This window comes from Rhipicephalus microplus, chromosome 1, assembly GCF_043290135.1.
Source record: "Rhipicephalus microplus isolate Deutch F79 chromosome 1, USDA_Rmic, whole genome shotgun sequence".
Taxonomy (NCBI): Eukaryota; Metazoa; Arthropoda; class Arachnida; order Ixodida; family Ixodidae; genus Rhipicephalus; species Rhipicephalus microplus.
This window is the reverse complement of record NC_134700.1, coordinates 48,160,663-48,184,764: the sequence shown is the minus strand read 5'-3', so window position 1 is coordinate 48,184,764 and position 24,102 is coordinate 48,160,663. Positions and strand designations below refer to the sequence as shown.

The 24,102-nt window shown below is 47.2% G+C and overlaps 1 protein-coding gene across 9 annotated transcripts in view; it reads right to left on the bottom strand.

Annotated features, from left to right (window-relative positions):
• Nucleotides 1-24,102, bottom strand: part of LOC119177760 (glycoprotein-N-acetylgalactosamine 3-beta-galactosyltransferase 1) — a 442,569-nt gene that overhangs the window by 12,659 nt on the left and 405,808 nt on the right. For all 9 annotated transcript variants that reach the window (XM_075865846.1, XM_075865795.1, XM_037428946.2 and 6 more), the window contains one exon: nucleotides 9,691-10,358. In XM_075865846.1, coding sequence (XP_075721961.1) covers nucleotides 9,691-10,358 — 668 coding nt within the window. The remainder of the gene's footprint in view (nucleotides 1-9,690; nucleotides 10,359-24,102) is intronic.

The window sequence follows — 24,102 nt, the reverse complement described above, 5'->3', positions numbered from 1 at the left end:
ACTTGTCCATCATAAGTGTCACAAAGCACTCACGTTTTTTTAGTGTTGATGCTGCCCTCCTTGTCTAAGAAAGGAACGAATCTTTTTGTTGCTCTCTGGGCGAGCTAGCTTGGTAAGAGGCAAAATGTCGTCTTATTGTCTGTGGATTTGGCGGCTTCCATTTCGCTCTACTCCTGAATAATCAGTATGCGTGCGGTGATAAGGTGTTGACAAGGTTGCAGAACACCAGGAAGTTAGCTGGGTAAGTCAATACCTTAGTGAGAAAAACTTGAAGCTGCTGTGACACACATTTCACAGCTTGCACTTGCCACCCTTGTGGGAGAGCTGTTGATGACAGTTGCTCCAGGAGTGCCACAACACGCTTCATCCGAACTTCTAGTTGGGAGTTCATTATATGTGGAACTTTGTGAACCACTCTCAAATCAAAAACTGTCATAGGAAGCACAGAGGAACCTAGGTTTTGTAACTGTCTTTCATCAACATACACTGCCCAATAAAGGTCAGATACCACTGTCACGGCACAATGCACAACTAGTGCACCTTGGTGGCTGATGTTGATAAAGTGTACTTGTTTCTGGGTATTCATCTTGATCCAGAAATCAGTCAGAGAGGCGCCACCTATTGCTGTGAATAGGTATTCGAGAAAGGCGATAACAATCTTCTTTTCCAAAGCTTCGTGAGACTGCTCTGATAATCGTATTGCTTCCTACAATGCTTCTGCGTCCACAGGAGCGCGCCTTTCTTCTGGGCTCTCGCGTGCTAAAGTTTCAGCGTGTTGTTTTAAATGTCTTCATGTCTGTTCCTTACCAGGCGGATTTCTTTGCAAATATTGATTTCAAACAAATTGGTATAGAATGCAAGAGATGTTCTGAACATTTTCGTATTACTAGTTTTGGCCTGCTTTAGAGATCGTTGTCTTACTAGTAAAACTATTCGAATATTGTTTGATTGGCATTTCGTTTGGCTCTAAAGTTCACTAGTCGCATCCCCCCACTCTTTCTAGCTGCCTTACATAGCAGAACACAAGACCAATAAAGCAGGAAGCAGACACTTGTACCAGCAAGTGACAGGAAACACAAATAACATAATATAACTTTTCAGTCATTACAAAGAACATAATATGACTTTTCAGTCGTTACCAGGCCGCTTCGGCATCAACGGTAACAGGCATGCAGACGATGTGGCTAAGAGTGCTCACTGTTAAGAAATGAAGCAGAAGCAAAAAATAACCCACTCCAAAGTGATGTTCCAAGCTCTATATAAAAAACACCCGACTTACACCCCAGCCGCACTAACCCATGCCTAAATACGATTCGCAATTCTATCTGGCCAACCCCGATGCAGTGATGGCGGTAACGCGTTGCAAATAACGCCTTTACCAATAACGCGTAATCTTTTCGGGTATCTTAGTTACGTGCTCGTTATGATTTCGTACCTGTAATGCCTAACGTACGTTACCAATTTTCGCTAACGTATGGTGCCACGCTACCGGCACTTTTGCATTTGTAGATGCCTTTCTCCCAGAGCTCACCCAAAGAAATTCGTTTATCACAACATCGGACTGCTGTCGGCTTCCCGAAGCATGGAAAGCACAGGCGAACTCATTTCTATTTGCGGAAATAAAGAAAAGAAATTTCTTGAATGGCTTTTTCAAACATTTCAAGTAAATGTACACATCATGTGTAGAATGCCGACGCGATCAAGGATTCCTCATGTGGCTGCGCAATGAGCTGCTGGCGCCCCACGAAGAATTCCAAGAAACAATCCCCCTTCTTCTACAGGCCTTTCAGGCCTCTGCGTAACATCAAAACATTGAATCTCTGACGTGCAGCACATTGGTACTGTGATTGCTTGAGCGAGTGCCTACGACTTCCGGTAAGCCTGCCAGCAGCTGTGCACGGTGCTTGTTATTCGTCGTGTTGACCACGTGCATGTGCACGCTTGCAAATCAGCTACTGCGGGCCCGTGTTACAGGGTCCACACCGGCACAGACGCACAGTTCGCCAATGAGCACGCTGTTGACAGAGTCGACGGAGGGACGGAGTCACGGCAACCGGAAGTAGACGGTTTCGAGCAGCGCACCGATGAAGACGATGCCACGAGAGATTGGGAGGAGTGCCCGGCGAGAGGCCGAAGCGGCTTTGGGAAAGGATGCCACCAGAGAGTAGCGATGAACGAGCAAAAGAGGTGATCATCGCGTTTCGATAATCAAATGCTTCTAACTTTGCTATTACAACATTAGTACAAAAAATTCTCACCGCTCCGTGGTCATGGTACCCTCGTACACAACTTCCCCATGGCACTCAATTTGGGTGATTTAGGGGCCCTTTAAGAACCGTCGACAACCTGTGGGTAGGAACGTTAAAACAAAAAGCCTGAAAAATGTCTTGCAGTCTGCATGAGACAACTAACAGACATGCTTTCGTGGAAGTGGGTTGTAGCAGGTGAAATGCTGACACCTGCACCTTTTGGTGCCATACAGACCACCCGAAGAGAAAGCGCGACGGCTGCTTTGCTCCATACCGCGTGCTGATTATAATACTTCGTTCGTGGGGGAAGCAATAAAACTTCACCGAGAGCCTGAGGCAACATAAAAACGGCGTGCGCAAGTTGTAGCCAGAAAGAAGTACACTCGCATCAAATTTGAAAATGTCCGCGTCATCCACCTAGAAGCCAATTGCCATAAGCGGCTTTTTGGGTAATCCTTGCCCATTCAGGACACAGCCAGCAACTTCAACCGGTCTACAGGTGTGCTGGTGATCGAGCGTACGCCTGAACGGAATTATGTACATCAGGGACAACAGGCATGATCTCATATGGCAGAAAGAAAAACATGCGAAATGCGAAATCTCGAATTCTTTCTTGTAGCGCAAAACCAAAAAATAGTTTTTTTTGTGCGGTACCTTGTTTGGCATCAACGCGGTTCAACAGGGCCCATTATTACTGCTGTGGCACGAACATCACGGTTGGCGGTTACACCCTGGTTGACAACAGCGTAAATTTAAGGGCACAACGTAGGCCTGAATTCGGAAAAATATAACTTTTTTCTTTGCAATGTGACAAGGCTGTTCTTTTGTGCATATTTTCCACCGTCGTGATTTTATCAAACAGCATTTTCTGTGGGTCAAAGTAACTTTGTTCCAAAAACAAGTAGTGAGTCAAAACGCATCCTAGCTCAAGTTCCTCGTATGTGCTTTGTGCTTACGGCCTGTTCATGTACACTTCATGTAACTTCATGTACGAATGTCAAAATCTTTGTCAAAAGACATCTGTTTGTAGGAATCTGTCACGTAACTTCGAAGGCAGTCTGAAGGCACTGTGCACCTTTATATTCACAGTTCGTCTTTTGAGCGCATTAGTTTGAGCATTTTCAGCTTCCAACTTCATCAAACACACACACACGCGCACACATCGTGCTTGACGATAAGTTTAGATGCTGAGGGTAAAGAAGATATCCAGCAAGTGTAAATTTCGCGGCAACCAGTGCAGTTGTATTGTAAATAGGAATAAATGTCAATGACATGTGAGGCGCAACGCTTGAACCAGCAACATCTTGATTGCTGAAATTCTCAGCTTTTTCAGCATCCTTAATCACGTGCACGGTGACAACGGGTATGCTGTTGTGCACATGACTACTATGTGTGATGCAATTAGACTTAATAGCAAACTGCCCGTTGCAAGGGTTAAAGAGAATCTTATCACAGAGTCCTTGTTGCCTTTGTTTAAGATGAGAATCTTGAACATTGGGACACTGGATATTGGTGTTGCATTTATTGATGTCAGTATGACAAGAGTTTAAATTGTCAAATAGTTTGATAGATAATAATGACCACAATCGACAATACATAGCGGATAGTTGCATGATATCTCACAAAGAAAGCAGGCAAATCATTACGACGCGCTCCAAAGTGAAAAATTGACTCTGAAAATAATCACCAAGCTTTTGATTACTAAATAGAATAGTTTAACGGTGTTTGTGACAAACTGTGCTCGCTTTCTAGCCGTTTTCTAACTTTACACTCGATTATACCACAACCAAGTTTTTTTATTGCTTTGGTATTCTTACTTCTTATATTACAGGCTAACCAGATGATTATTTTCCCCTGTATTTCACATAAATGCCTACCGTTCCCTAAGCAGAATTCAAGTTTTCGCAATCTGTTTTCGTGTTACAAATTTTCATACATGCCGATTAGGTCAGAATGTAGGTCCTAGTGGTAAAAAAATTGCAAAAATTCGAATATTAGTCACATTTTAATAAACCTAATTCAGTTATCAAAGTAGCATGTTTGAAATAAACTGATGTACATATTGTGCGAATGTTCCTTTTTGTCACTGTGAAAGCGGCACCTCAAAAGGACCAAAAATACATGGGACATATACGGCCTACCCTGTGCCCTGAAGGGCTCGTTCGCTTTGTTAGAAAAAAAAAATCTAATATACCTCATAAACTAGATGGATGGATGGATGACTCGGCTCTTTGCCATATCCCCTTTTCGGTGAGTGTCATCAGCGAAAGAGACATCATCATCACTACCATCAACCCTTACCATAGCTCAGATGTAGAGCATCAGACAGGTTATCGGAAGGTCCAAGGGCGATCTGTGCCGGTTGCAAGTTATCTTTTCATTCCCTTTTCTTTCATATTTACATTACATATACTTTTTATAACATCCCCTATACTTTACTTGGAATGAATATCTCTTATTTCTCATTAACATGATGACAGCTAGTTACATGGCAGACATAATCACAGGTAGTCTCCTAACCATCGCTATTGCAAACGGGTGGTCCCACAAGAGATTACCACACATCTTAAAGTGGTTATTTTAGAATTGATTCAGTGTTTGAAACTTCATGCATATTTACATCCAGAAAAAAACATTTTTGTCTCTTTAGGTACTTAAATTATGAGGCGAAAATATGGAGCATATTCAACACGGTGGGGCCAATCGCATTGCCCGTCGTTCTCAACAGTTTATGACAATGTAACACCCAAATATTAGCGTTACAAAAAAGACATCTACAACACAAAATTAATGTGCAACAATGTGTAAACTAGCATTGTCTGCAGATTGTAAGAAAAGTAATACTTAAAAATGTCTAAATATGCGATATTTTGTGAGAGTAACTACCTAACATTGAGAAATAACAGCTATAATGCCAAGGAAGGTATAGAGAATGTTAATTGAAAATATTGTGACGTAATTGTAAAGAAAGACAACAGCACGAAAAGGTAACTTGCCACTGGCAGGGTCCGAACGTGCGACCTTCGAATAATGCGTCCGGTGTTCTACCATTGAGCTACGGTAAAATGATATTGCTTCAGCGCAGCTCAGTTAGAATGTAAAGATGTTATAGGGTCAAGAAAAAATACATAGGACAGTACAACGCTGTCCTCTGTTTTTTCCCTTTCTTGATTGTATAGTATTTTTTTCTTCACACTCAGACTAGGCTGCGCAAAAGCAATACCAGCTTATCATGCACCAACTCGCCCATGGAGCAGTACTACGGTGACGGTCATCACCCCGTCCACTTCAAACGGTATATATGTGCATGTATTTGAAAATATTGCCGTGTGTTACAAAACGAACAATTACTGCCTTATTGCGGTGTCGTGCCCATTAGAGTTGTCTTGCGTTAAAAAACATATCTTGAATTGTTCATTATGCATATCTTCTTCCCCTGTTCACTTGCTGCTCTTGCTGGCGGGCGATGTTGAATCGAACCCCGGCCTGATGAGTAAGGCAGAGGGTGTTGCCTTCGAATCGGCTTTGGGGGCAATTGAGAAACTGCGTACTGAACTGAAGTCTGTTTTGCTTGATGTTCAGGGTATTAAGGTGGAACAAGCAACTACTAATGGAAAAATCCAGAATCTTATAGCGAAAGTAACTGCTCTTGAAACCGGTGCAATCGATCCAGCTTCCCCTGAAGTAGTTTCTTCTCAAAATGCCTTGCATGATATCTCAAGTCAGCTACAACAAATAACTTCCAGATGCAACGATGCAGAAAACAGATTAAGACGTTCCAACGTGATATTTTTTGGTTTAGAGGACAACGAAAAAGAAAATTGGGCAGCGTCTGAAGAAAAAGTCATCAAATTCTGCGCAGAAAAACTCGAACTTGCCACTACAAGTGTGCAGTATGAACTTGTACACCGCCTGGGCAAATTTTCCATTGAAAAAAAACGGCCCATTATAGCAAAATTACCTTCATTCAGGGACAAACAGAGCATCTTGTCTGCAGCTCGTAAGCTTAAGGGAACAACTTTTTCGATTGGGGAAGACTTTGCGCCATCAACACGTGTGGCCAGAAGAAAGTTGGTCGCTTTTGCCAGATCATTCGACAAGCCGTACAAGTTGGTCCTTGACAAGCTTCACTTGGATAAGAAGGTATATGTGTATGATGCCGTTAATGACACAGTTGCTCAATCTTTCAGATAGCTAGATGTAAGCTTAAACTCACACGCGCCGCATCTCGTGCCCCAAGCAGCCTTTCCACTCTCGGTCGCGTACACAAACATCCGAAGCTTGTTACACAAACGTGACACGTTTTGTTCTTTTCTTGATGATAGCGATTCAGATATAGTAGTACTAACGGAGACATGGTTGAATCCAGATATAAGAGATAACGAAGTACTACCTCACAACGACCTTTACAAAATTTATAGGAACGACCGCGTAAATAGGCGCGGTGGCGGCGTACTCCTTGCTATTAGGAAAACGCTTCATTCGCATTGGATTGATTCGAAATCCTCCGTCAAAATTGTATGGGCAGCTTTGTCTATGTCATCTAGTGTGGTATTAATTGGGGCTTGTTACGTGCACCAGATTCTGATCATTCCTTTTTGGGGGACTTGCGTGATAGCATCTCTCATGCCATTCAGTCATGCCCATCTAACCATGTATATCTTCTTGATGACTTTAATTTTCCTCTCATCGACTGGGAACACATGTCATTTTCATGTCAAGCGTCTCTAGAACTAATAAATCTAACGTTGGATTTCAACCTGTTCCAAGTTGTCAAAGAACCCACCCGTGCTTCCAATACCCTGGACTTGGTATTCACCAACGCTCCTGACACAATACTTTCAATTTCAAATGTGAGCGGTTTTAGTGACCACAACCTTCTCCAACTTAATTTAAGCATCCCGAAGCCCGTATCTGGCAAAACAACAAAACGAATTCGCGATTACAATAGAGGAAATTACGCTGCCATTAACACAGAACTAGAACAATTTTTTTTAAAGAGTTCCTACCTACTTTCATTTGTCGATCCGTAAATGAAAACTGGGTACTCTACAGGGATAAATTAACAGCGCTAGTCGATCAGAATGTTCCCTTAGTGTCCATAACCAACGATAAATTAAGCCCCTGGTTCAGCAAGTCCCTTAGCAAACTGCGAAACAAGAAGAAACGGTTGTACAACAGGGCTAAACGCTTGCGCACTGATGGGGCATGGCAGGCATACAAACACTGTTTGAAAACCTACTGCTCAGCAATAACCTCAGCTAAAGATAAATATTGCTCGCAAGACCTACCGTCCCTGCTTCAGTCTAATCCAAAAAAATTTTGGCGAACTATATCTCCGGTCAGAGATACTAACACTATTACTTTACATGGAACTGACAAAATACCTATTCCTATCGCCGATTGCCCCTCTGTTTTCAACAGGTTCTTCTCATCTGTTTTCACTCAGGAAGATTCTTACAATGTGCCTACTTTTCCTGAACTTGACGCCGCCTATATGGAACCCATTACTGTCACTGTTGGAGGCATTGGATCACTCATTAACAACCTAAAATTATCCACATCAGCCGGTATTGACAACATTAATTCCAAGATACTAAAGAACACCCTCCCCATATCAAGCAAAATATTATGCCAAATTTTTGACCAATCTCTAACATCTGGCATGCTACCGGACGACTGGTTAATAGGAAAGATAAATAAAACCAATTCACAAAACTGGAGATGTTCACTCGCCTGACAACTATCGACCCATATCTTTAACTTGCATATCCTGCAAAATGCTTGAGCACATAATCAGTTCACACGTGTACAATCACCTCGGGACGAACAATTTTTTCTTTCCTAATCAGCATGGTTTTAGAAAGGGATTTTCGTGTGACACGCCACTGTTTGAATTCACCACCGATTTACACTCAAACATGAACAGCAACCTTCAAACGGACTGTATCTTTCTTGACTTTTCTAAAGCCTTTGATCGTGTACCCCATTGCCGACTAATCTCTAAGCTATCTGCTCTACGACTTGATTCTTTAACATTAACCTGGATTCGAAACTTCATTTTTTTTCGACAGCAGTTCACTGTTGTTAACAATCTTGCGTCCCCTTTTTCTTCTGTTAGTTCGGGCATACCGCAAGGCAGCGTCCTTGGGCCCTTACTATTTTTAATCTACATTAATGACTTACCCTCCGAGATTACTTCTTGCATGCGTCTATTTGCCGATGATTGTATAATATACCGTTCTATAAACTCCAGTAATGACCACTTAACCATTCAAGCAGATCTCAACCATATTTGTAACTGGTGCGACAAGTGGCTTATGAAACTGAACTTAACAAAATGCGAGGTAATGTCTTTCACCCGTAAACACGTAAACTCTGAATTCTCCTATTACTTGAACAATACCATACTTTCCCACACTTCTTCCTACAAATACCTAGGTGTTCTTCTCACAGAGAATCTTTCATGGGCCTCACATATCGAGTCTACCTGTGCCAAAGCATCACGTTCACTGGGCTACCTAAGCCGCAACTTGAGAAATTCCCCTACTAATATTCGAAAACTAGCCTTTCTTACCTTTATTCTGCCAATATCAGAATTCGCCTCAGCAATTTGGTCTCCTCATCAAAACTACTTGATTATTATGGTAGAAAGGATTCAAAATAGAGGTGCCCGCTTCATATCACGAAACTACGACATCACGTCAAACATAACGCAAATTAAATCAGACCTTCAGCTGCCGTCATTGGATAGCCGTCGCAATATTGCTCTTCTCTGTCTGTTCCAGAAATATATTACCTCTAATAAACGAACGCGGCTTCAGCTTCAAACACCTCACTCTTTTTCACGCAGATTGCATAATCAGTTTTGCTTCATGCGCATATACGGGTCAACTAATGCATTCAATTCATCACCACTGCCTCGGGCCGTTCGTCTTTGGAATGACCTCCCTGATTGCATAGCCTCCATATCTAATCCCGATACATTTCGCCGTCAGCTACTCACTCTGTTCACCATGTGACCCTGTTTTTGTATTCTGAGTGCATTGCGTAACGGTGATTTATATTCCCCTTGTCTTTTTATATTTTAAAATGTATCCCTCTGTCGCCATGTTCATATCAACAAGTGCTGTATTCCCTCAAATTTACCTCGCCCTGTATAGCCTAAAATGTGATCTCATTTATATATATATATATATATATTTTTCGTTGTTCTTACACTGATCCTGCCTGTAAACTGTTCGTTACCTGTCTGTACCATTCCGATTCCTCCCCCCCTTACCCAATGCCCTGTTCTGGGGCCTGTAAGGTTTTTTTTTAATAAAGAATAAAGAATAATGTTGTTGCCATTCGGCCACAGGTGGTGCTGACGGATGCTCCTACGTTTAAATGCATCATGCCACCCCTAGAAGCATTACGGACAGCTTTGATGCCTACGAACCTCCTTGACTGGGTAGTAGGTGTAGGACCAGAACCAGAAGTCTTTGGGCATCTGCCCAGGTATCAGGTGGCTCTCGGGCACGAGCGGGAAAAAGCGATTTCTGCCGACTGCGTCTCTCGAGTCACCCGCGGAAACGCCAAGCCGCTGCAGACATCGACCCATCTCGACATCTTCGGCACCACCAGCATCGGCGCGACAGCCGTCTTGCGGCCGCCGTCGGGCCAGCCGGCGCAACGCCTCGCGACTGAGCACGTAGCCTGCGCCGCCACTCATGTAACCCTGCTTGACGTACGGCTTGAAGCGGCAGCCGTAGTACACAGCCTGGGAGGCGTTCTTCCCATGCAGGAAGTACCGCAGGTTTTCCAGTACCACGTACGTGTCGTCGTCTGCCTTGAGGAACCAGTCGTGGTCATGCATGTGGTGTCGCGCGACGTAGTCGAACGCCGCCTTCGTCTTGGCCCACAGGTGGTTCCGTGACTCGGTCACATTCAGTGCCACGGCAGGCAGCTGCGGGTCCGTCTGTGTACTCATGAAGAGCAGCGTGTTGCAGCGGCGGCCCCATGTCGCCTTCACGTGGCGCGCCTTCTTTGCGTGGTTACGCGGCTGCGTCATGACCCAGCACAGCACTCGCACCTGCCGACGCAACTCTTCGGCCACGCGGTCCTCCCCTGCGAACGAAATACGGCGTCAGTGCAAAGATTTCAGCTTCTTTCACATTGCTTATATATGTGCTCAATCATAGTTATTACCTACGTGTCCAAGGAAAAAAGAATATTTTGGGAAAAGCACTCGTGACGACTGCACCATAGCTTAAAGAGTGACTCCCAAAGCCCCATGGCGAATTGCAAAGAAGCTTCCAAGGAGAGTATTATGCAAGCAGATTTTTTACACCAATTCATTTTAACACGATATCTGGTTGATTGATTGGCACAAAAAGACGCGGCCTAAAAAGGGGCGAACCCAAACACTCACCGCTGGTGCATAACACAAGAAAGAAACACATCACCTGGATCATGCACGAAACGCCTAGGGAATAAGGCAAGCTAGACAAGACAATGTATGCCACAGAAAAAAAAGCGCCTGCTGCTCAGAGGGTTAATGGAACAGTTAAAATAAACATTCAGGACAGATATTTCGAATTTAGTTGATGGTGATGCTCTCATCCCCACTAAACTGATTTTCGCCTCATGACGCATGCTCGTCCGGCGGATTAGTTGTAGTTGGCTTAAACTACTCTGTAGCTTAAAGGTTCCCTAGCGAGAGTTGGCACCAGCAACTCTTCCTGGCGGGAGCAAGAATATCAGTGTGGGTGAGGACACACACTCTTAAAAAGGGTAGTTATAAAGTTTGGAGTAGTAATGGTTTGTCACATATGTTACAACCCTGCTAGTAAGTGCAGTTGGTAACAGCGAGTGAGGTAACAGTCAATACCTTTGTCGTTGCTAAGAGCATTTAGTAACTGTTGCTATCCTAGTCTTTAGTAACCATATGTAGAAGTTTCAAAGGTTTTAATAAAAAAGTAACCGATACTACTGAGCTTGATTGATACCCGTCATATTATGGTGAGAATCTGTTCAATTTGTCGGGACAAAAGAGAAACAGTGTGGTCCGCTCTTCCATTTGCTTGAACGCGCAAGCCAAGTATGCGCGTTCAAGTATGCGCATAGCCAAGTATGCGCTCGACCTGAGGGACCGAAACGCCATCCACGTGCCCGACGATCTGAGGGGGCGGCGTGATGCTACACGCCCGGATAATAACAAGCTCAGATTTTCGAAGGGTACAGGTCAAGCTGCACTGTCGTGCAAAGGTTTTAACGAAGTCGGCAGCCTGCTGTAAGGCGATCCTGAATAGCCCCGTCTGAGCCTCGCGTCGTCCAGATCGTTATGTCATCTGGGTAAATTGCATGGGCGACATCGGGGATCTGATCGAGCTGCTTTGGCAGTCTTGCCAGGGCAATATTAAACAGGATGGGGGACAGAACTGATCCCTGAGGAGTGCCGCGACATGTATGGCGAATCGTGTCTGAATGGTGAGGCCCTATCCCGATGCTAGCTGTCCTGTCATGCAGAAAATAACGCATGTAATTATGCATGCAGCTGCCACAATCAGACTCTGCTAGATTCTGTAGGATCAAGTCCTGTGCCACGTTATCAAATTCTCTTTTTAAATCAAGGGCGAGGATGGCCGTTGTCTGGGCACTCGACGGAGTGCCCAGAACTTCGTCCTTTAGTTGTAGAAGCACGTTTCCGTAGAGAGATGTGCCCGAAATCCGAACTGTGAGTGCGAAAAGAATGACTATCGCTTGAGGAAAGGCTGCAGACACCGTAAGAGAACGTGTTCCATTAACTTTCCAACGCATGAGGTAAGGTGCGTAGGCTACAGATTTTCTGTGGCTATGGCTTCATGGCTATGGATATGACTTCATCAACCGTTACGTCCGTGTGGAGTTCCTCGTTAGATTACACCTTGTGTGGATAGTCAGGATACTTTGGCATGGGACCAGTAGCGTTGAAACTTCATTGAAGTTCTATGAGGAGGCCGGATGGATCGTTGCTGTGCATATGTGTTAAGCGATCTAGTTGGTGAAAAGTCTGTGTTTTGGTAGCGTATAGATTTATAAGGGTGCGAATTATTGACCATGTTTTCACAGTGCCCAGGGTGCCTGAAAGACGCTCGCAGAAACGCCACCAGTTGTTGCGGACGAGGTGCTGCGCGCATTCTTGTGCCTCTTGCGAGAGTTCGTCAATACCCTGACGAAGCTTGCGGTTGAGGCCTTGGTGCTTCTGATGCCGCGTGAGCCTTCTACACGCCTTCCACAAATGCAGAAGGTTTGGGTCCACGTCTGGATTGGCGGTTGTGGCTAAAGACTATGCGTACACGCATTTTAGTCATCAGAAATAGGCTCTAGCCATTTGTCATACTATGACTTTTGGGAAGGTTTCTTCAGTGCTCTCTGAACCACACTGAGTCCGTGACACGCACCTTCCGCTCGGGACAGCGTGCATTGTGTAGTGTTGGTATAGTAGCCAAAATACAGTGGTCACTGCTAAGAAGTTCGTCAAGAGGACCATGTGATTTACTGGTCCTGTGTTTTTAGAAAAGGTGAGGTCGGGGCATGTGTCTTGTGAGACACTGTTCCCTATGTGAGTAAGGTGTCTGGCATCTGTATGCAAAGTGTATCGCAAGTTGTATATATCGTCCCAGAGCCTAGTTCCTTTTGCTGCTGATTTGCGGTAACCCCAGACTGTGTGCACAGCGTTGAAATCTCTGCGCACAAAAGAGTGTGTCCAAGACGCCCAAATTTGATTAGGAGTTGATGAAATGAGTGTGTACATGAGCGAGGAGAACTATACACGCTGAATATATAGAAGCTGCAACTTTTCTAGCCCTGGTTGATAATTTCAAGGATTTGATGAGGAATATTGACGCTTGTAGTGTGAGTGTTGCATGTGATGTTTTTAGAAACTAAGGCTCCAACGAGTGGAAAGTTACCTGCAAAAGAGTTGAAACCAGATAGAGTAGGGGAGCAGTTTGGCTCCTGTAGGAGAATTGCATCTGGTTAATGGACATAGCAATGTACTGTTGCAGGGAGCCCCTCTTTTGTCGGTATTCACGGCAGTTCCATTGCCATACCACGATTTGCTGCTGGTTAAGGGATGCCATCATTATCGTGAGAGGAAGTGGTCGGATGGGAGTATGGGTGCGTCCCCCTTGCACCTGTGAGTGGGGGCTGAGGCCGTGCGGCTTGAGAATTTGGTAGGGAAGCGACGGACTCAAACCGTGAGACTAACTTAGCGAAGAGGGAGTGCGCGCGCTTCTCTGATGCCTGTATAATGGCTATTATCTCCTGCCGAAGCGCTAGAAACTCCTGCCTCGCACACTCTATAGCTGCTTGAATTCTAGCGTTCGTACACTCTATTGCTGCACATGCATCTGTGCGTAACGCACTTCCATGTCACGGCGTAGCGGTGCGATTTTCGGTAAAGTGTCGGAATTGGTATTCAGGGGTAGAGGGGGGGCGGGACGTACTATTGAGCTGTCCGGAACTGCCCCCAGTTTACCTCTCGAGATGCCGCCTTGGCTTTGCTGGTCTTCTAAGCCTGTGCTTGATGACGCTCCATGGCAGCGGCTGTAGTTGCCGGCTTGCCTAATAGTGCCTTCTTGTAGGGTGACGGGGATGCCTGTGGTGCCGGGATAGACGGACGCTTCGCCTGGATGCTTGGTGAAGTTGACTGAGAGCGGGATCGGGACTTTGATTTTGTGCGTGCCTTAGAGCGGGATGTAGACCGCGCCTTCGAACGGGACCGCCCACTATTTTTCGGCGGTGTTAAAGACACATCAGCTGTCGACGATGGTGAAGGAGCTTCATCGGTGGGTTTCATTGATTGTCGTTGTTTCTTGTGGATGGCTTTTTGAACCAGGACCTGTTGAAACGCTGTTGGCGTCGCGGGCAGCTGTGGCATGATCCCCTCCACAGGATTTTCACCGTGGAGAACACGGGTGCGATGGCTTTGGATTGTCGACGCCGCACTGCTCACAAACGGTGACGTCCGGAGTGGGGTGGTGACGTCCGTTTTGCAGACCTGGTGTCGGGGGCGGTGGGTGTAGCAGCGTAACTCTACTGCAAGTAAGCAGACGAGGCGTGGCAGACGAAGGCCTTCAAAAGTGATGAGTGCAATATTTGTCTGACCCATCATTCAAGCATGTAGTATCTGGATTCCAGTCACTTGCACTTCCTCTACCAACATATGTGAGGTGGTACCTGGTTCCAGTCCCAGAACAATAACCTTGCACAAATCGTCGAGGGCTGTCAGATATGCAAATACAAGGTAAGTGCGCTGGCCGAGTGACAACTCTTGGACTTCAGAAGGGCGTATGCGACGTGTGATGATGGGGTCCTTATGACGGCAAAGTATTGCTCTGGACGGGTTCATAGAATGAGGTTTCTGCGGTCATTCGGACTCACTCCAGCAGCGGCCCAAAGTGCGGTGGCCAAGGTTGGTCTGGGCCATAGATTCAATCTGAGGCCTCCAAGCGGACGAAGAACAACCTTTTCATCTCTGAATGGAAGAAGAGGTAAACGTTGTGTCGCACTCATCCTCGGTTGGCCTGAGGGTTCTCTGATTCAGTTGGGAGGGCTGAGCTGCTTCGAGAGCTGTGACGTTTACGGGCGCGTCACTTGTTGCAGACTACCTTCAAGCAGGCACCAATGTACGTGTTTTCCTCCGCCGTGTTTGGGACATCGTTGAAAGCGGTGGAATCTTCGTTCATGCCTTCCCCAAGTTGCTGGTCATTGTTATGTACAGTGATAGGAAGACTAGTAGCGTTGGGATCGGACAATGTCCGATAGCACCTGCCGTGCTGGTGTCACTGAGCGCCTCCTCAGCGTCGCTGAGCATCGTAGGCATCATTCGCTCGCAGTCGCTAGCAGGTACAGTGCATAATAGCGATGATGATCCTAGACGCTGCTTGCGTTGAAGGTCGTGGAGGCTGTCGCCAAGAGAGTGAAATGGAACACTGTGCACTTCAAGCGAGCGGCATGCATCCTCGTCGCTGCGCCTAGGCAGTACCGACCCCGGCTCCATTAGATTAACGGGGCGTTCGCCACCTCGGTATTGTGAAGGCGTATGAATCAGCTAGAAATACATGCACATTGTCCGCAGAGGCACTCGGGAGCTCCAGTAACTTGGTGTGTCCAACTGTGCAGAATGAACTTAAAGCTCTATCGCACGAGAAGCTCGCATGATATAGTGCCTGTCACGTCCAGCGTAATAGGGACGCCGTTGCGATGGAAACAAATAATAAGGTACTTGAAGAAGGAACGACATGTGCTAAATCAGCCAGCTCATAAACGCTTCTATTAAGTTTTGTAGGTTTACTGATCTTTCGTTTTGCAATGGCGTATATATACCACCGCTCTCACATTGTCTTTAGTTTCTTCAAATAACAGTGCCCAGAGCGTTGCCGGCGCGTTTCCTCCAGCACATGGCGTTCGGCGCATTCTTTGACCAGCTTTGCAGTTTGCAGGCTGGAAAAGTTGGGAAGCTTTATTCTCTGTCAATTTGAGTAAAAAAAGTTTGGCAGATCCCACGTGCAGTGGGAATCGACGATATGCGAAGCACGAATGAGAAAGGTTGCTATGTCACTTTAAAATCAGCACCACGTTACGAGGTGGAAGTAAATGATCCCGTACATGACTTCGGTGTGATGAATATTATGTTTGGATTTGTCTTTCCCCTTCGTCATTAATTCACGTCAGGTGATGCCAAATTTAGTATATGTGAAGCTAGCGAAACGGCCACGAGCACGCTATGAGCGTGGTATGTTGTCATGTTCCTACAAGACACGCATGTCAGTATTATCATGTTAGCACCAGTCATACTTTCGTCATTCATTGACGTCCTGTAGCACCAAATTTGTTATAGGCGGAGCTAGCAAAACGGTCGCGAGTGCATAATGAATGGCCCAATATACTTCAATGTAGCGTCTACGAGCGTGCACACTGGGAACAGCGACGCTACGTTAGCAAAACGCGAGCACTCTAGTCTGACGCTAGGCAAGACCAGCGTCCGTTAGGACGGCCCGACGGCAACTGGGGCAAAATGCGACATGCTGCATTTCGAGCCGATGCAGTACCCAGACAACACTGCTTCTCCCTTTGTTCATGACGGTGGGACACTGGACGCACTGAAATGCGCATGTGTTAAAGCAACGCAGCGCGGCACATGCCTGCGAGTATATGGCAGGACTGGCACCTGGCATGGCAACGCCGGCGAGCACATGCACCGCGTCACGTTGAAACGTATTGGCGCCTTGACTGTGCCATGTAGACATGTTTTCACATAATACGCATCTCATGATTATCAAGTTTGCACCATTCACATACCTTCGTCATCCATTGATGTCATGTAATACCAAATTTGGCATATGTAAAGTTAGCGAAACGCCCGCGAGCGCATCATGAGTGTGGCATGTAGTCATGTTGTTACATGACACGCATGTCGTGATTGCCCTGTTTGCACCAGTATCATACCTTCATCATCTATTCACGTCCCGTAATACCAAATTTGGTATAGGTGAAGCTGGCGAAACGGCCACCAGCGTATCATGAGTGTGGCATGTAGTCATGTTGTTACATGACACGCATCTCTTGATTATCATGTGTGCACCAATCACATACCTTCGTCATCCATTTACATACCGTAAAACCGAATTTAGTATAAGTGACGCTAGTGAAACGGCCGCGAGCACATCATATCATGAGTTTGGAATGTAGTCATATTGTTACATGACACGCATGTAATGATTTTCATGTTAGGGTCTGTCGCTTGTGTTTGCCATGCAATCATGTAATATCACACCAGTTGTGCAACATGCCAGGTGAACGAAACCACCGCAATAGCTGCAGGACCATGGAATGTATATTATGACGTTCATGACATACATGTCATGATTTTTATGTTATGACTAGTCAAATATGTTCTTCTTACAGTTACGTTATTCCATACCAAGTTAGGTATCGATACCAATCTTGAAACGGCTAGGAGAGCTAAAAGTCGTAGGCGGCTAGATAGATAGATAGATACCCTCAAAGTCGCTGAAGTTCGCTAAGAAATGATTCGCATTTAAACTCATGCTAATTGTAACGGTCACTAAACACCCAAAAGACACTTAACATGGCTTTAATCTGGCAGCCATTGCCACCAGCCTCACTGTTCTCAAAAAACTTCGTCTTCTTCGTTCTCTCCTCTGGTCTACCTCTCATGCGCTGGTCGCCCTGTTCTTATGATCCACTACATGTTATGATCCACGCCGCCCCCTCTCCCCTGGAGTCTGAGTCAGAAGACGAAAAGGCGTGCGTACAGAAATCACGTGGCACATAGAGTTTTAGCCGGCTTGCATGAGCCGGAAAAACACGGTTTTTGCTTTTGGTGCCCAGTTCGGGAATAACTTTCAGGCGGAACGTAACAGGGCCTAGGGCTTTCACCACACGAACTGGGCCGGCATACCGGGGAAAAAACTTCTGGCAACGCTGTGGAACACGCCGGGTGCGTCGAACTAGCACTTGGTCTCTTGGTTTGAAAGAGTGTGGTTCTCGTTGAAAGGCGAGCGGAATTTCGCCTGACGATGCGCTATTGCTAGCTGCGCTCTAAAGCGAGCCTTCCGAAGAAGCTCTGAAGTACTGGTATCATCCATACGGTTTTGCGTTGTTGTGTTCAAACCAAAGAAGCTCTCTTGCGGAAGCCTTGGCATCTTTTCATAGACAAGCTTGAACGGTGACTCCCGTGTGATTTCTTGCTGTGACATATTGAGGGCGAATACAGCTGCGACAACGTATTCGTCCCAGTTTTTATGACTTCGACTCACGTATGACGACAGTATGTCCTTTATGGTACAATTTGTACGTTTCACCAGACCGTTTATTTGTGGGTGCTGAGGAGTGGCCGCGGCATGCTGAATTCCATGTCGTTCAGTAGATTCCTGAATGCGCGGGACGTGAAGGCCGTGCCACGACCAGTGATGAGCAAGCGTGGCGTGCCGCGTCGAAAATGACGCACTCTTTGATAAACGCGAGGACGTGCAGAGTCGAAGAGTCATGGACGACCCTGACTTCGGTCCACTTCGTGAGATAGTCCGTGGCAACGATGAGGAATTTGTTGCCCCATGACGTACGTGGCAATGGCACCATATAATCAAGTCCCAGAATCTCAAAAGGTGTTTCAGAAGGAGAGATGAGTTGCATGGGGACCGGTTGCGGATTTGTGGTAGCCTTCCGTGCTTGGCAGACTGTGCACGACAAAACGTTGCGGTAAATGTCACTGGGCATGCGCCGCAACCAAGATCTCTTTTTGATGCGTGCCAGCGTCTTGTGCAGCCCGAGGTGACTGGCAGTCGGAGCGCCGTGGCCCATGAATAGCACCGATTGTCGCATGGCTACCGGCACAACAGGCAGACAAAACCCATCCCTATAATTTCGGTGATAAAGAATTTCCTCTCGGACGACATACGATGCAGAAAGACTTTTACGACGACGCTTGGGAATGCGTACTTCCCCAGGTAGTCGTCGAGTTATATAGACTGTGGTAAAGCCTTTAAACAGTGGGTCGTCCTCTTCAGCGCCTTCTAGTGGGTCGCCCTTTTCTTAAGAAGAAGAGCAGCTCGTGCAGAGAGTCGATCCCTGCATTGAATGTCGCTGTCGTGAATCGTCGCTGAGTGTCCGTCAATAAACCGCTTAACAATTTGGTGGAGAGTGCTGAGAGTGCTGTGCCCTTCAAACACCTTCGGTCAGCATTCGATGCCCTTGGAACTTCGATCCCGTACCGTGCCTCCAACCATGTACCAAGACGCCGCCCAGCAAACGCTTCCTCCTGCGTCGACGCCATGTCCCGGTGTCCCCCGCATCCGCGACCCTCCTGTCTTCACCGGAGCGGATGGCACCGACGTCGAGGACTGGCTGGCCATGTACGAACGCGTGAGCGTCCCCAACCATTGGGACGAGGCAGGTAAACTCGGCAACCTGTTTTTCTATCTCGCGGGTGTGGCCGGCATGTGGTACAACAACCACGCATCTGATTTCCCGACATGGTCCACTTTTAAAACCGCTGTCGTCGACGTGTTCGGCCGCCCGGCCGTTCGCAAGCTGCAAGCTGAACAGCGTTTACGTGAACGAGCCCAGCAGACCAGCGAGTCCTTCACAAGTTATATCGAGGACATCCTTGACTTGTGCACGAAAGTCAACCTGAACATGTCAGAGGCTGACAAAATCACGCATGTTCTAAAAGGCATCGCCGACGATGCCTTCACCATGCTCCTGGCAAAGAACCCTCGCACTGTGGCAGAAGTCATCATGTTATGCCAAAGTTACGACGAGCTGCGGCGGCAGCGCTTGATGACCCGTCGCCCGCCACCACGTGATGCTGATCTCTCGGCCTTGTCAGCAGTTCCTGACCACGCAACCTTGCTCGCCGAAATCAAGTCGTTCGTGCGTGAGGAAGTTGCCCGCCAGGTCTCTCTACTGGCTTTTGCTTTACTACAAGGAGCGCTCGTCTGGCTCTCGATCCCTACTACTGCAGCTGGCCTATCTTCAAAACTATTGCCGAAATACGAAGGCCCCTACCGTGTCGTCAAATGCACTTCCCCAGTGAACTACTTGATTGAACCCATCGAACAATCTTCGGACATGCGTCGTCGAGGACGCGACATTGTTAACGTGGAGCGCCTCAAGGCCTACCATGACCCGCTCATTGTAACCAGCTGTTAGGTCGCCAGGCGGCTCCCTTTTTGTACCCGGGGTAGTTGTGGTAAAGCCTTTGAACAGTGGGTCGTCCTCTTCAGCGCCTTCTAGTGGGTCGCCCTTTTCTTAAGAAGAAGAGCAGCTCGTGCAGAGAGTCGATCTCCGCATTGACTGTCGCTGTCGTGAATCATCGCTGAGTGTCCGCCAATAAACCACTTAACAAGACAATTTCTTCGTCTTGTAGCTGTGTAGTTCGTAAATCAAGCATTGCAGAGACTGGGGTTATGTTGATGAGAGCTGTTGGGTGGCGAGAAAGATAGTCAGCGTCTTGATGGCGAGCGTTGCTCTGATGGACAATAGAAAAGTTGTAATCTTGCAGTTTGAGAGCCTACCTGGTGAACTTAGCACTGAGGTCTTTTTTGTTTGAAGCCAGTGAAGGACGACTTTGTCAATAACGACCATGAAGCTTTTACCATAAACGTACAGACGAAATTTTTCGACTGCCCAAGCTACTCCGAAACACTCAAGTTCAGAGGCGTGGTAATGACTCTCCATTTCACTCAGCCGGCAGCTAGCATAAGCGACTGGTTTCTCCTGCCCGTCCTCGTTAACTTGCAAGAGAACAGGTCCGAGGCCAAGACCACTGGCATCGGGGTGTAGAATCGTCGCAGCATTCTCATCATAGCGCGCTAGTGTTGGTGGTGCTTTAAGGGCAGTCTTGAGGTCACGGAAAGCAGCTTCTTGGTTCGGTCCCCATTTCCAGCGAACTTCTTTCTTCAGTAGTTCGTTGAGAGGTACTGCGCGAAAAGCAAAGTCAGGGACAAAGCGTCTGAAATATGAAGCGAAGCCCAAAAAACTTTTAAGCTGCTTAGCCGTGGTGGGAGGCAGAATACAGGCAATGGCTTGGAGCTTTGTAGGATCATCGCTGATGCCTTTGGTGTTGGTTACGTGCCTCAAGTAACTTCCGAAAAGCCGAAAAAGCACTTGGAAGGTTTAATGCAAAGGTGAGCGTTTTGGAGTGCACGCAATACCTTTTCCAAACCCCTGAGGTGTTCGGGAAACGTGGAAGCATAGACAATTATGTCAACTAAATACACCAAAGCCATCGACTAATTGAGATGCCCAAGAACCCGGTTCATTAATCGCTGAAATGTAGCAGGAGCGTTGAAGAGACCAAACTGGTAAAGGCGATCCGGAGTTACTATAAAGGCGGTCTTCTCAGCGTCATTCGGGTCTAGTTCCACCTGCCAATAGCCAAAAAGAAGATTCAGCATAGTGAAAAAACAGGCACCATGCAGGCGGCCAAGGGCATCGTCAAAACGAGGAAGCGGATACACGTCAGGCTTGATGACACTACTAAGCCATCTATAATCAACACAGAAACGAATTGTGCCGTCTTTCTTTCTCACAAGAACTACGGAGGACGACCACGGACTTGTCGAGCGCGATATGATACCACGCTTGGGCATGTCATCCACTTGCTTAGCGATTTCTGCGCGTTCAGAGGCAGAGACTCGACGCGGGTGATGCCGAACAAGAACTTCAGAGCCGGTGTCGATACTGTGCTGCATCAAAGGAGTGTGGCAGAGCTCACTGGGTGACATGGTCACACAGTCACGGAATTTTCGTAGAGGTGCTTGAATCTCGGCTTTCTGTGACGGAGTAAAGTTGGGGCAGAAGTTGAATTCATTTCAGTCTAAGGGCGATGCAGCTGGTCACGAAGGTGCTACGGGCTGTACTATTGCTACAACAGACGGTGCTTCAAGGTAGGTACAGGTACTGAGGAAGGTGCCTGACGGCAGGCACAGGATACTTTCGTACAGGTTGAAGAGAAGCACTGCAAAGGTTTTGCCGGAACAGCGATGGAGGGCTGGCTGCATTGCGGATTCGCCCCTCCAGGCCAGCAACAAACGGTACTTTCTACAAGAATGTTCTTGTCAACAAAAGACTTGTGAGGGCTGTAAACAGGAACCCACGCAGCAGCCGACTAGGAGATGGTAACTGAGGTCGCCGTTATCACAGGATTGAAAAGCAGGGATGGTTTTCCGATTTCATGTTGTTCACTGCTGTTTGTGCCCCCGGCCGTATTCGTGCCCATTATTAGAATGGCAACTTTTGAAGAAAATTTAATAATCAGACTTTTCATCATGCGATAGTTGTCAGCGAGCACGGAGCGCGCTTTGTCAAATGTTCTGTAAATGACATGACTCAATGGGAAACACGACTGCCTTGAGCAAGCTTTAATGGAGGTCTCAACACGTGCTCGAATCGGTGTCGAAGCGGTAGATGTCAGTTCAAAGGTGCAATCAGTGCCGTTAAACTGCAAACTAATGCAAACTCTGCATGCCAATCACAGTCTAAGATCACTGGCACACGCAGGTTAGGGACCACAAGAAATCGCTGTCTCACTGTCTTCCCAAGCGCACACACATTCAGGCAGACTTCACCGAGAGTGAGTAGAGTGGCTCCGTCAGCTAGGACGAGATGGAGTCAATCGGCCTGCTCGGGGCTCACCGAAAATCTTCCAGAAAAATAACTCATCACTAAAAAACTGAATGCAGCCCCTGTGTCCACTAGTGCTTCAACGTGCTGCGGTAGATCTCCAAGCTTCACCGGCAGAGTTGGCATCTCGGTGAAGAGGCCAATTGAAAGAAAAGAAGCTTCAGTCATTATGCGAGGTCTTGCCCTAGATGGCCCGAATTGTAGTTTCCCGAGGAAGACTGCATAGGAGGAGCCGAGTTTGTCAGCGACTCGGTCACCAGAGGGCAATTCCGAACAAAATGCCCAACATGGTGGCAGTGGTAGCGCCGGGGTACCGCTGTAGGATCGTGGAGCCGAGTAGGAGCCAAAAGACCAGTCCGGGATGGTGCGTCCGTGTAGAGTGGCCTCCGGTATAGATCCTCAGCTGCTTGCGAGCGTTCGTGTATCTCCGCCTCAAGAGCGAAAGCTAAAGCTGATCGTACGTCAATCGAACGAGCGATGCGGATTAAGTGCTGGACACTTCTGCTATTGATGGCATCAACAAAGGAATCAGCAGCAATAAGGTCCATGGTTGCAGTAGGGCAACCTGACGAGGCCTTCCGGAACAAGCTGTCGGCGTGAGCAGCGAGCTCTTGAAGGTCTCGGTGGCCTTGCCGGACGTGTTTAAGTTGTGTGAGGTAGAACTGAAGCATATGACTGTCGCTGAATCTGGTTTCCTGCGCCGAGACCAGAGCTTCATAGTTCGAGAGGACGCCTTGCGGGATGTACTCGAGGTATTCAACCGCGGCGCCACGGAGCTGCAAAATGAGCGCCTGAGCTTTATTTTGAACTGTCCAGCCGTTTAGGGCAGCAACAAACTCGAACAGCGCCAAAAATACTGCCCACGACGTGGTGTCATCCAAGGTAGGTGGCGGAAGTTGTGCTCCGAAAAACCGAGGCTGGGCTGACAGAGGAACATTTCGTTCGACCTTGGTAGAGACATGTTGCTTAAGGCCAGACTGCTCCTCAATGACAGAGAGCCACGCTGCTAGGTCAGCGACGACGTCCACCATCGAGGCATGTTGGGCGAGTGTGGCCTCAAGAGAGAGCAAGCTGGTAGCGAAGCGAGTTTCGAAATCTTACATAAGGGCTCGTCTGTCGGCCTCACCTTGTAAAACAAAGGCTTTCAGGCAGTCAGGTATAGTTAGACTGGCACCAGCGCTTCACTGTTAAAGGTGGTTTGGCGTATCCTGGACTCTGACAGAAGAGGCTGATGGGGCGCTGGTGGCCGGATGTGTGATGACACTGGGGTTCCCGTGGCCTGTGCCAAGCTTTCCTGCATAGTCGGGACAGAAGGTTCCAGGGCCGTCGACGACGTGTCGTCCTCCATAGGGTGCATCTGGGAAGTGCCGATTGTTGCTGTCATCGCGGCAGCTTTACTTCTTGTAAACATGGCTTAACAATCCCACCGCTGCCACCAAATGTAACGGTCACTAAACACTCAAAAGCAAAATACACTTCAACACGCCTTTAATTTGGCAGCCATTGTCACCAGCCTCACTGTTCTGAAAAAACTTCGTCTTCCTCGTTCTTTGCCCTGGTCAACCCCCTCACGCGCCGGTCACCCCATTGTTATAACCCACTACATAATGAAATAAGAAATCCACCCGTAATTCTTATTTTGAGGCAATGCCGCATTCACACTTAACGTTACATT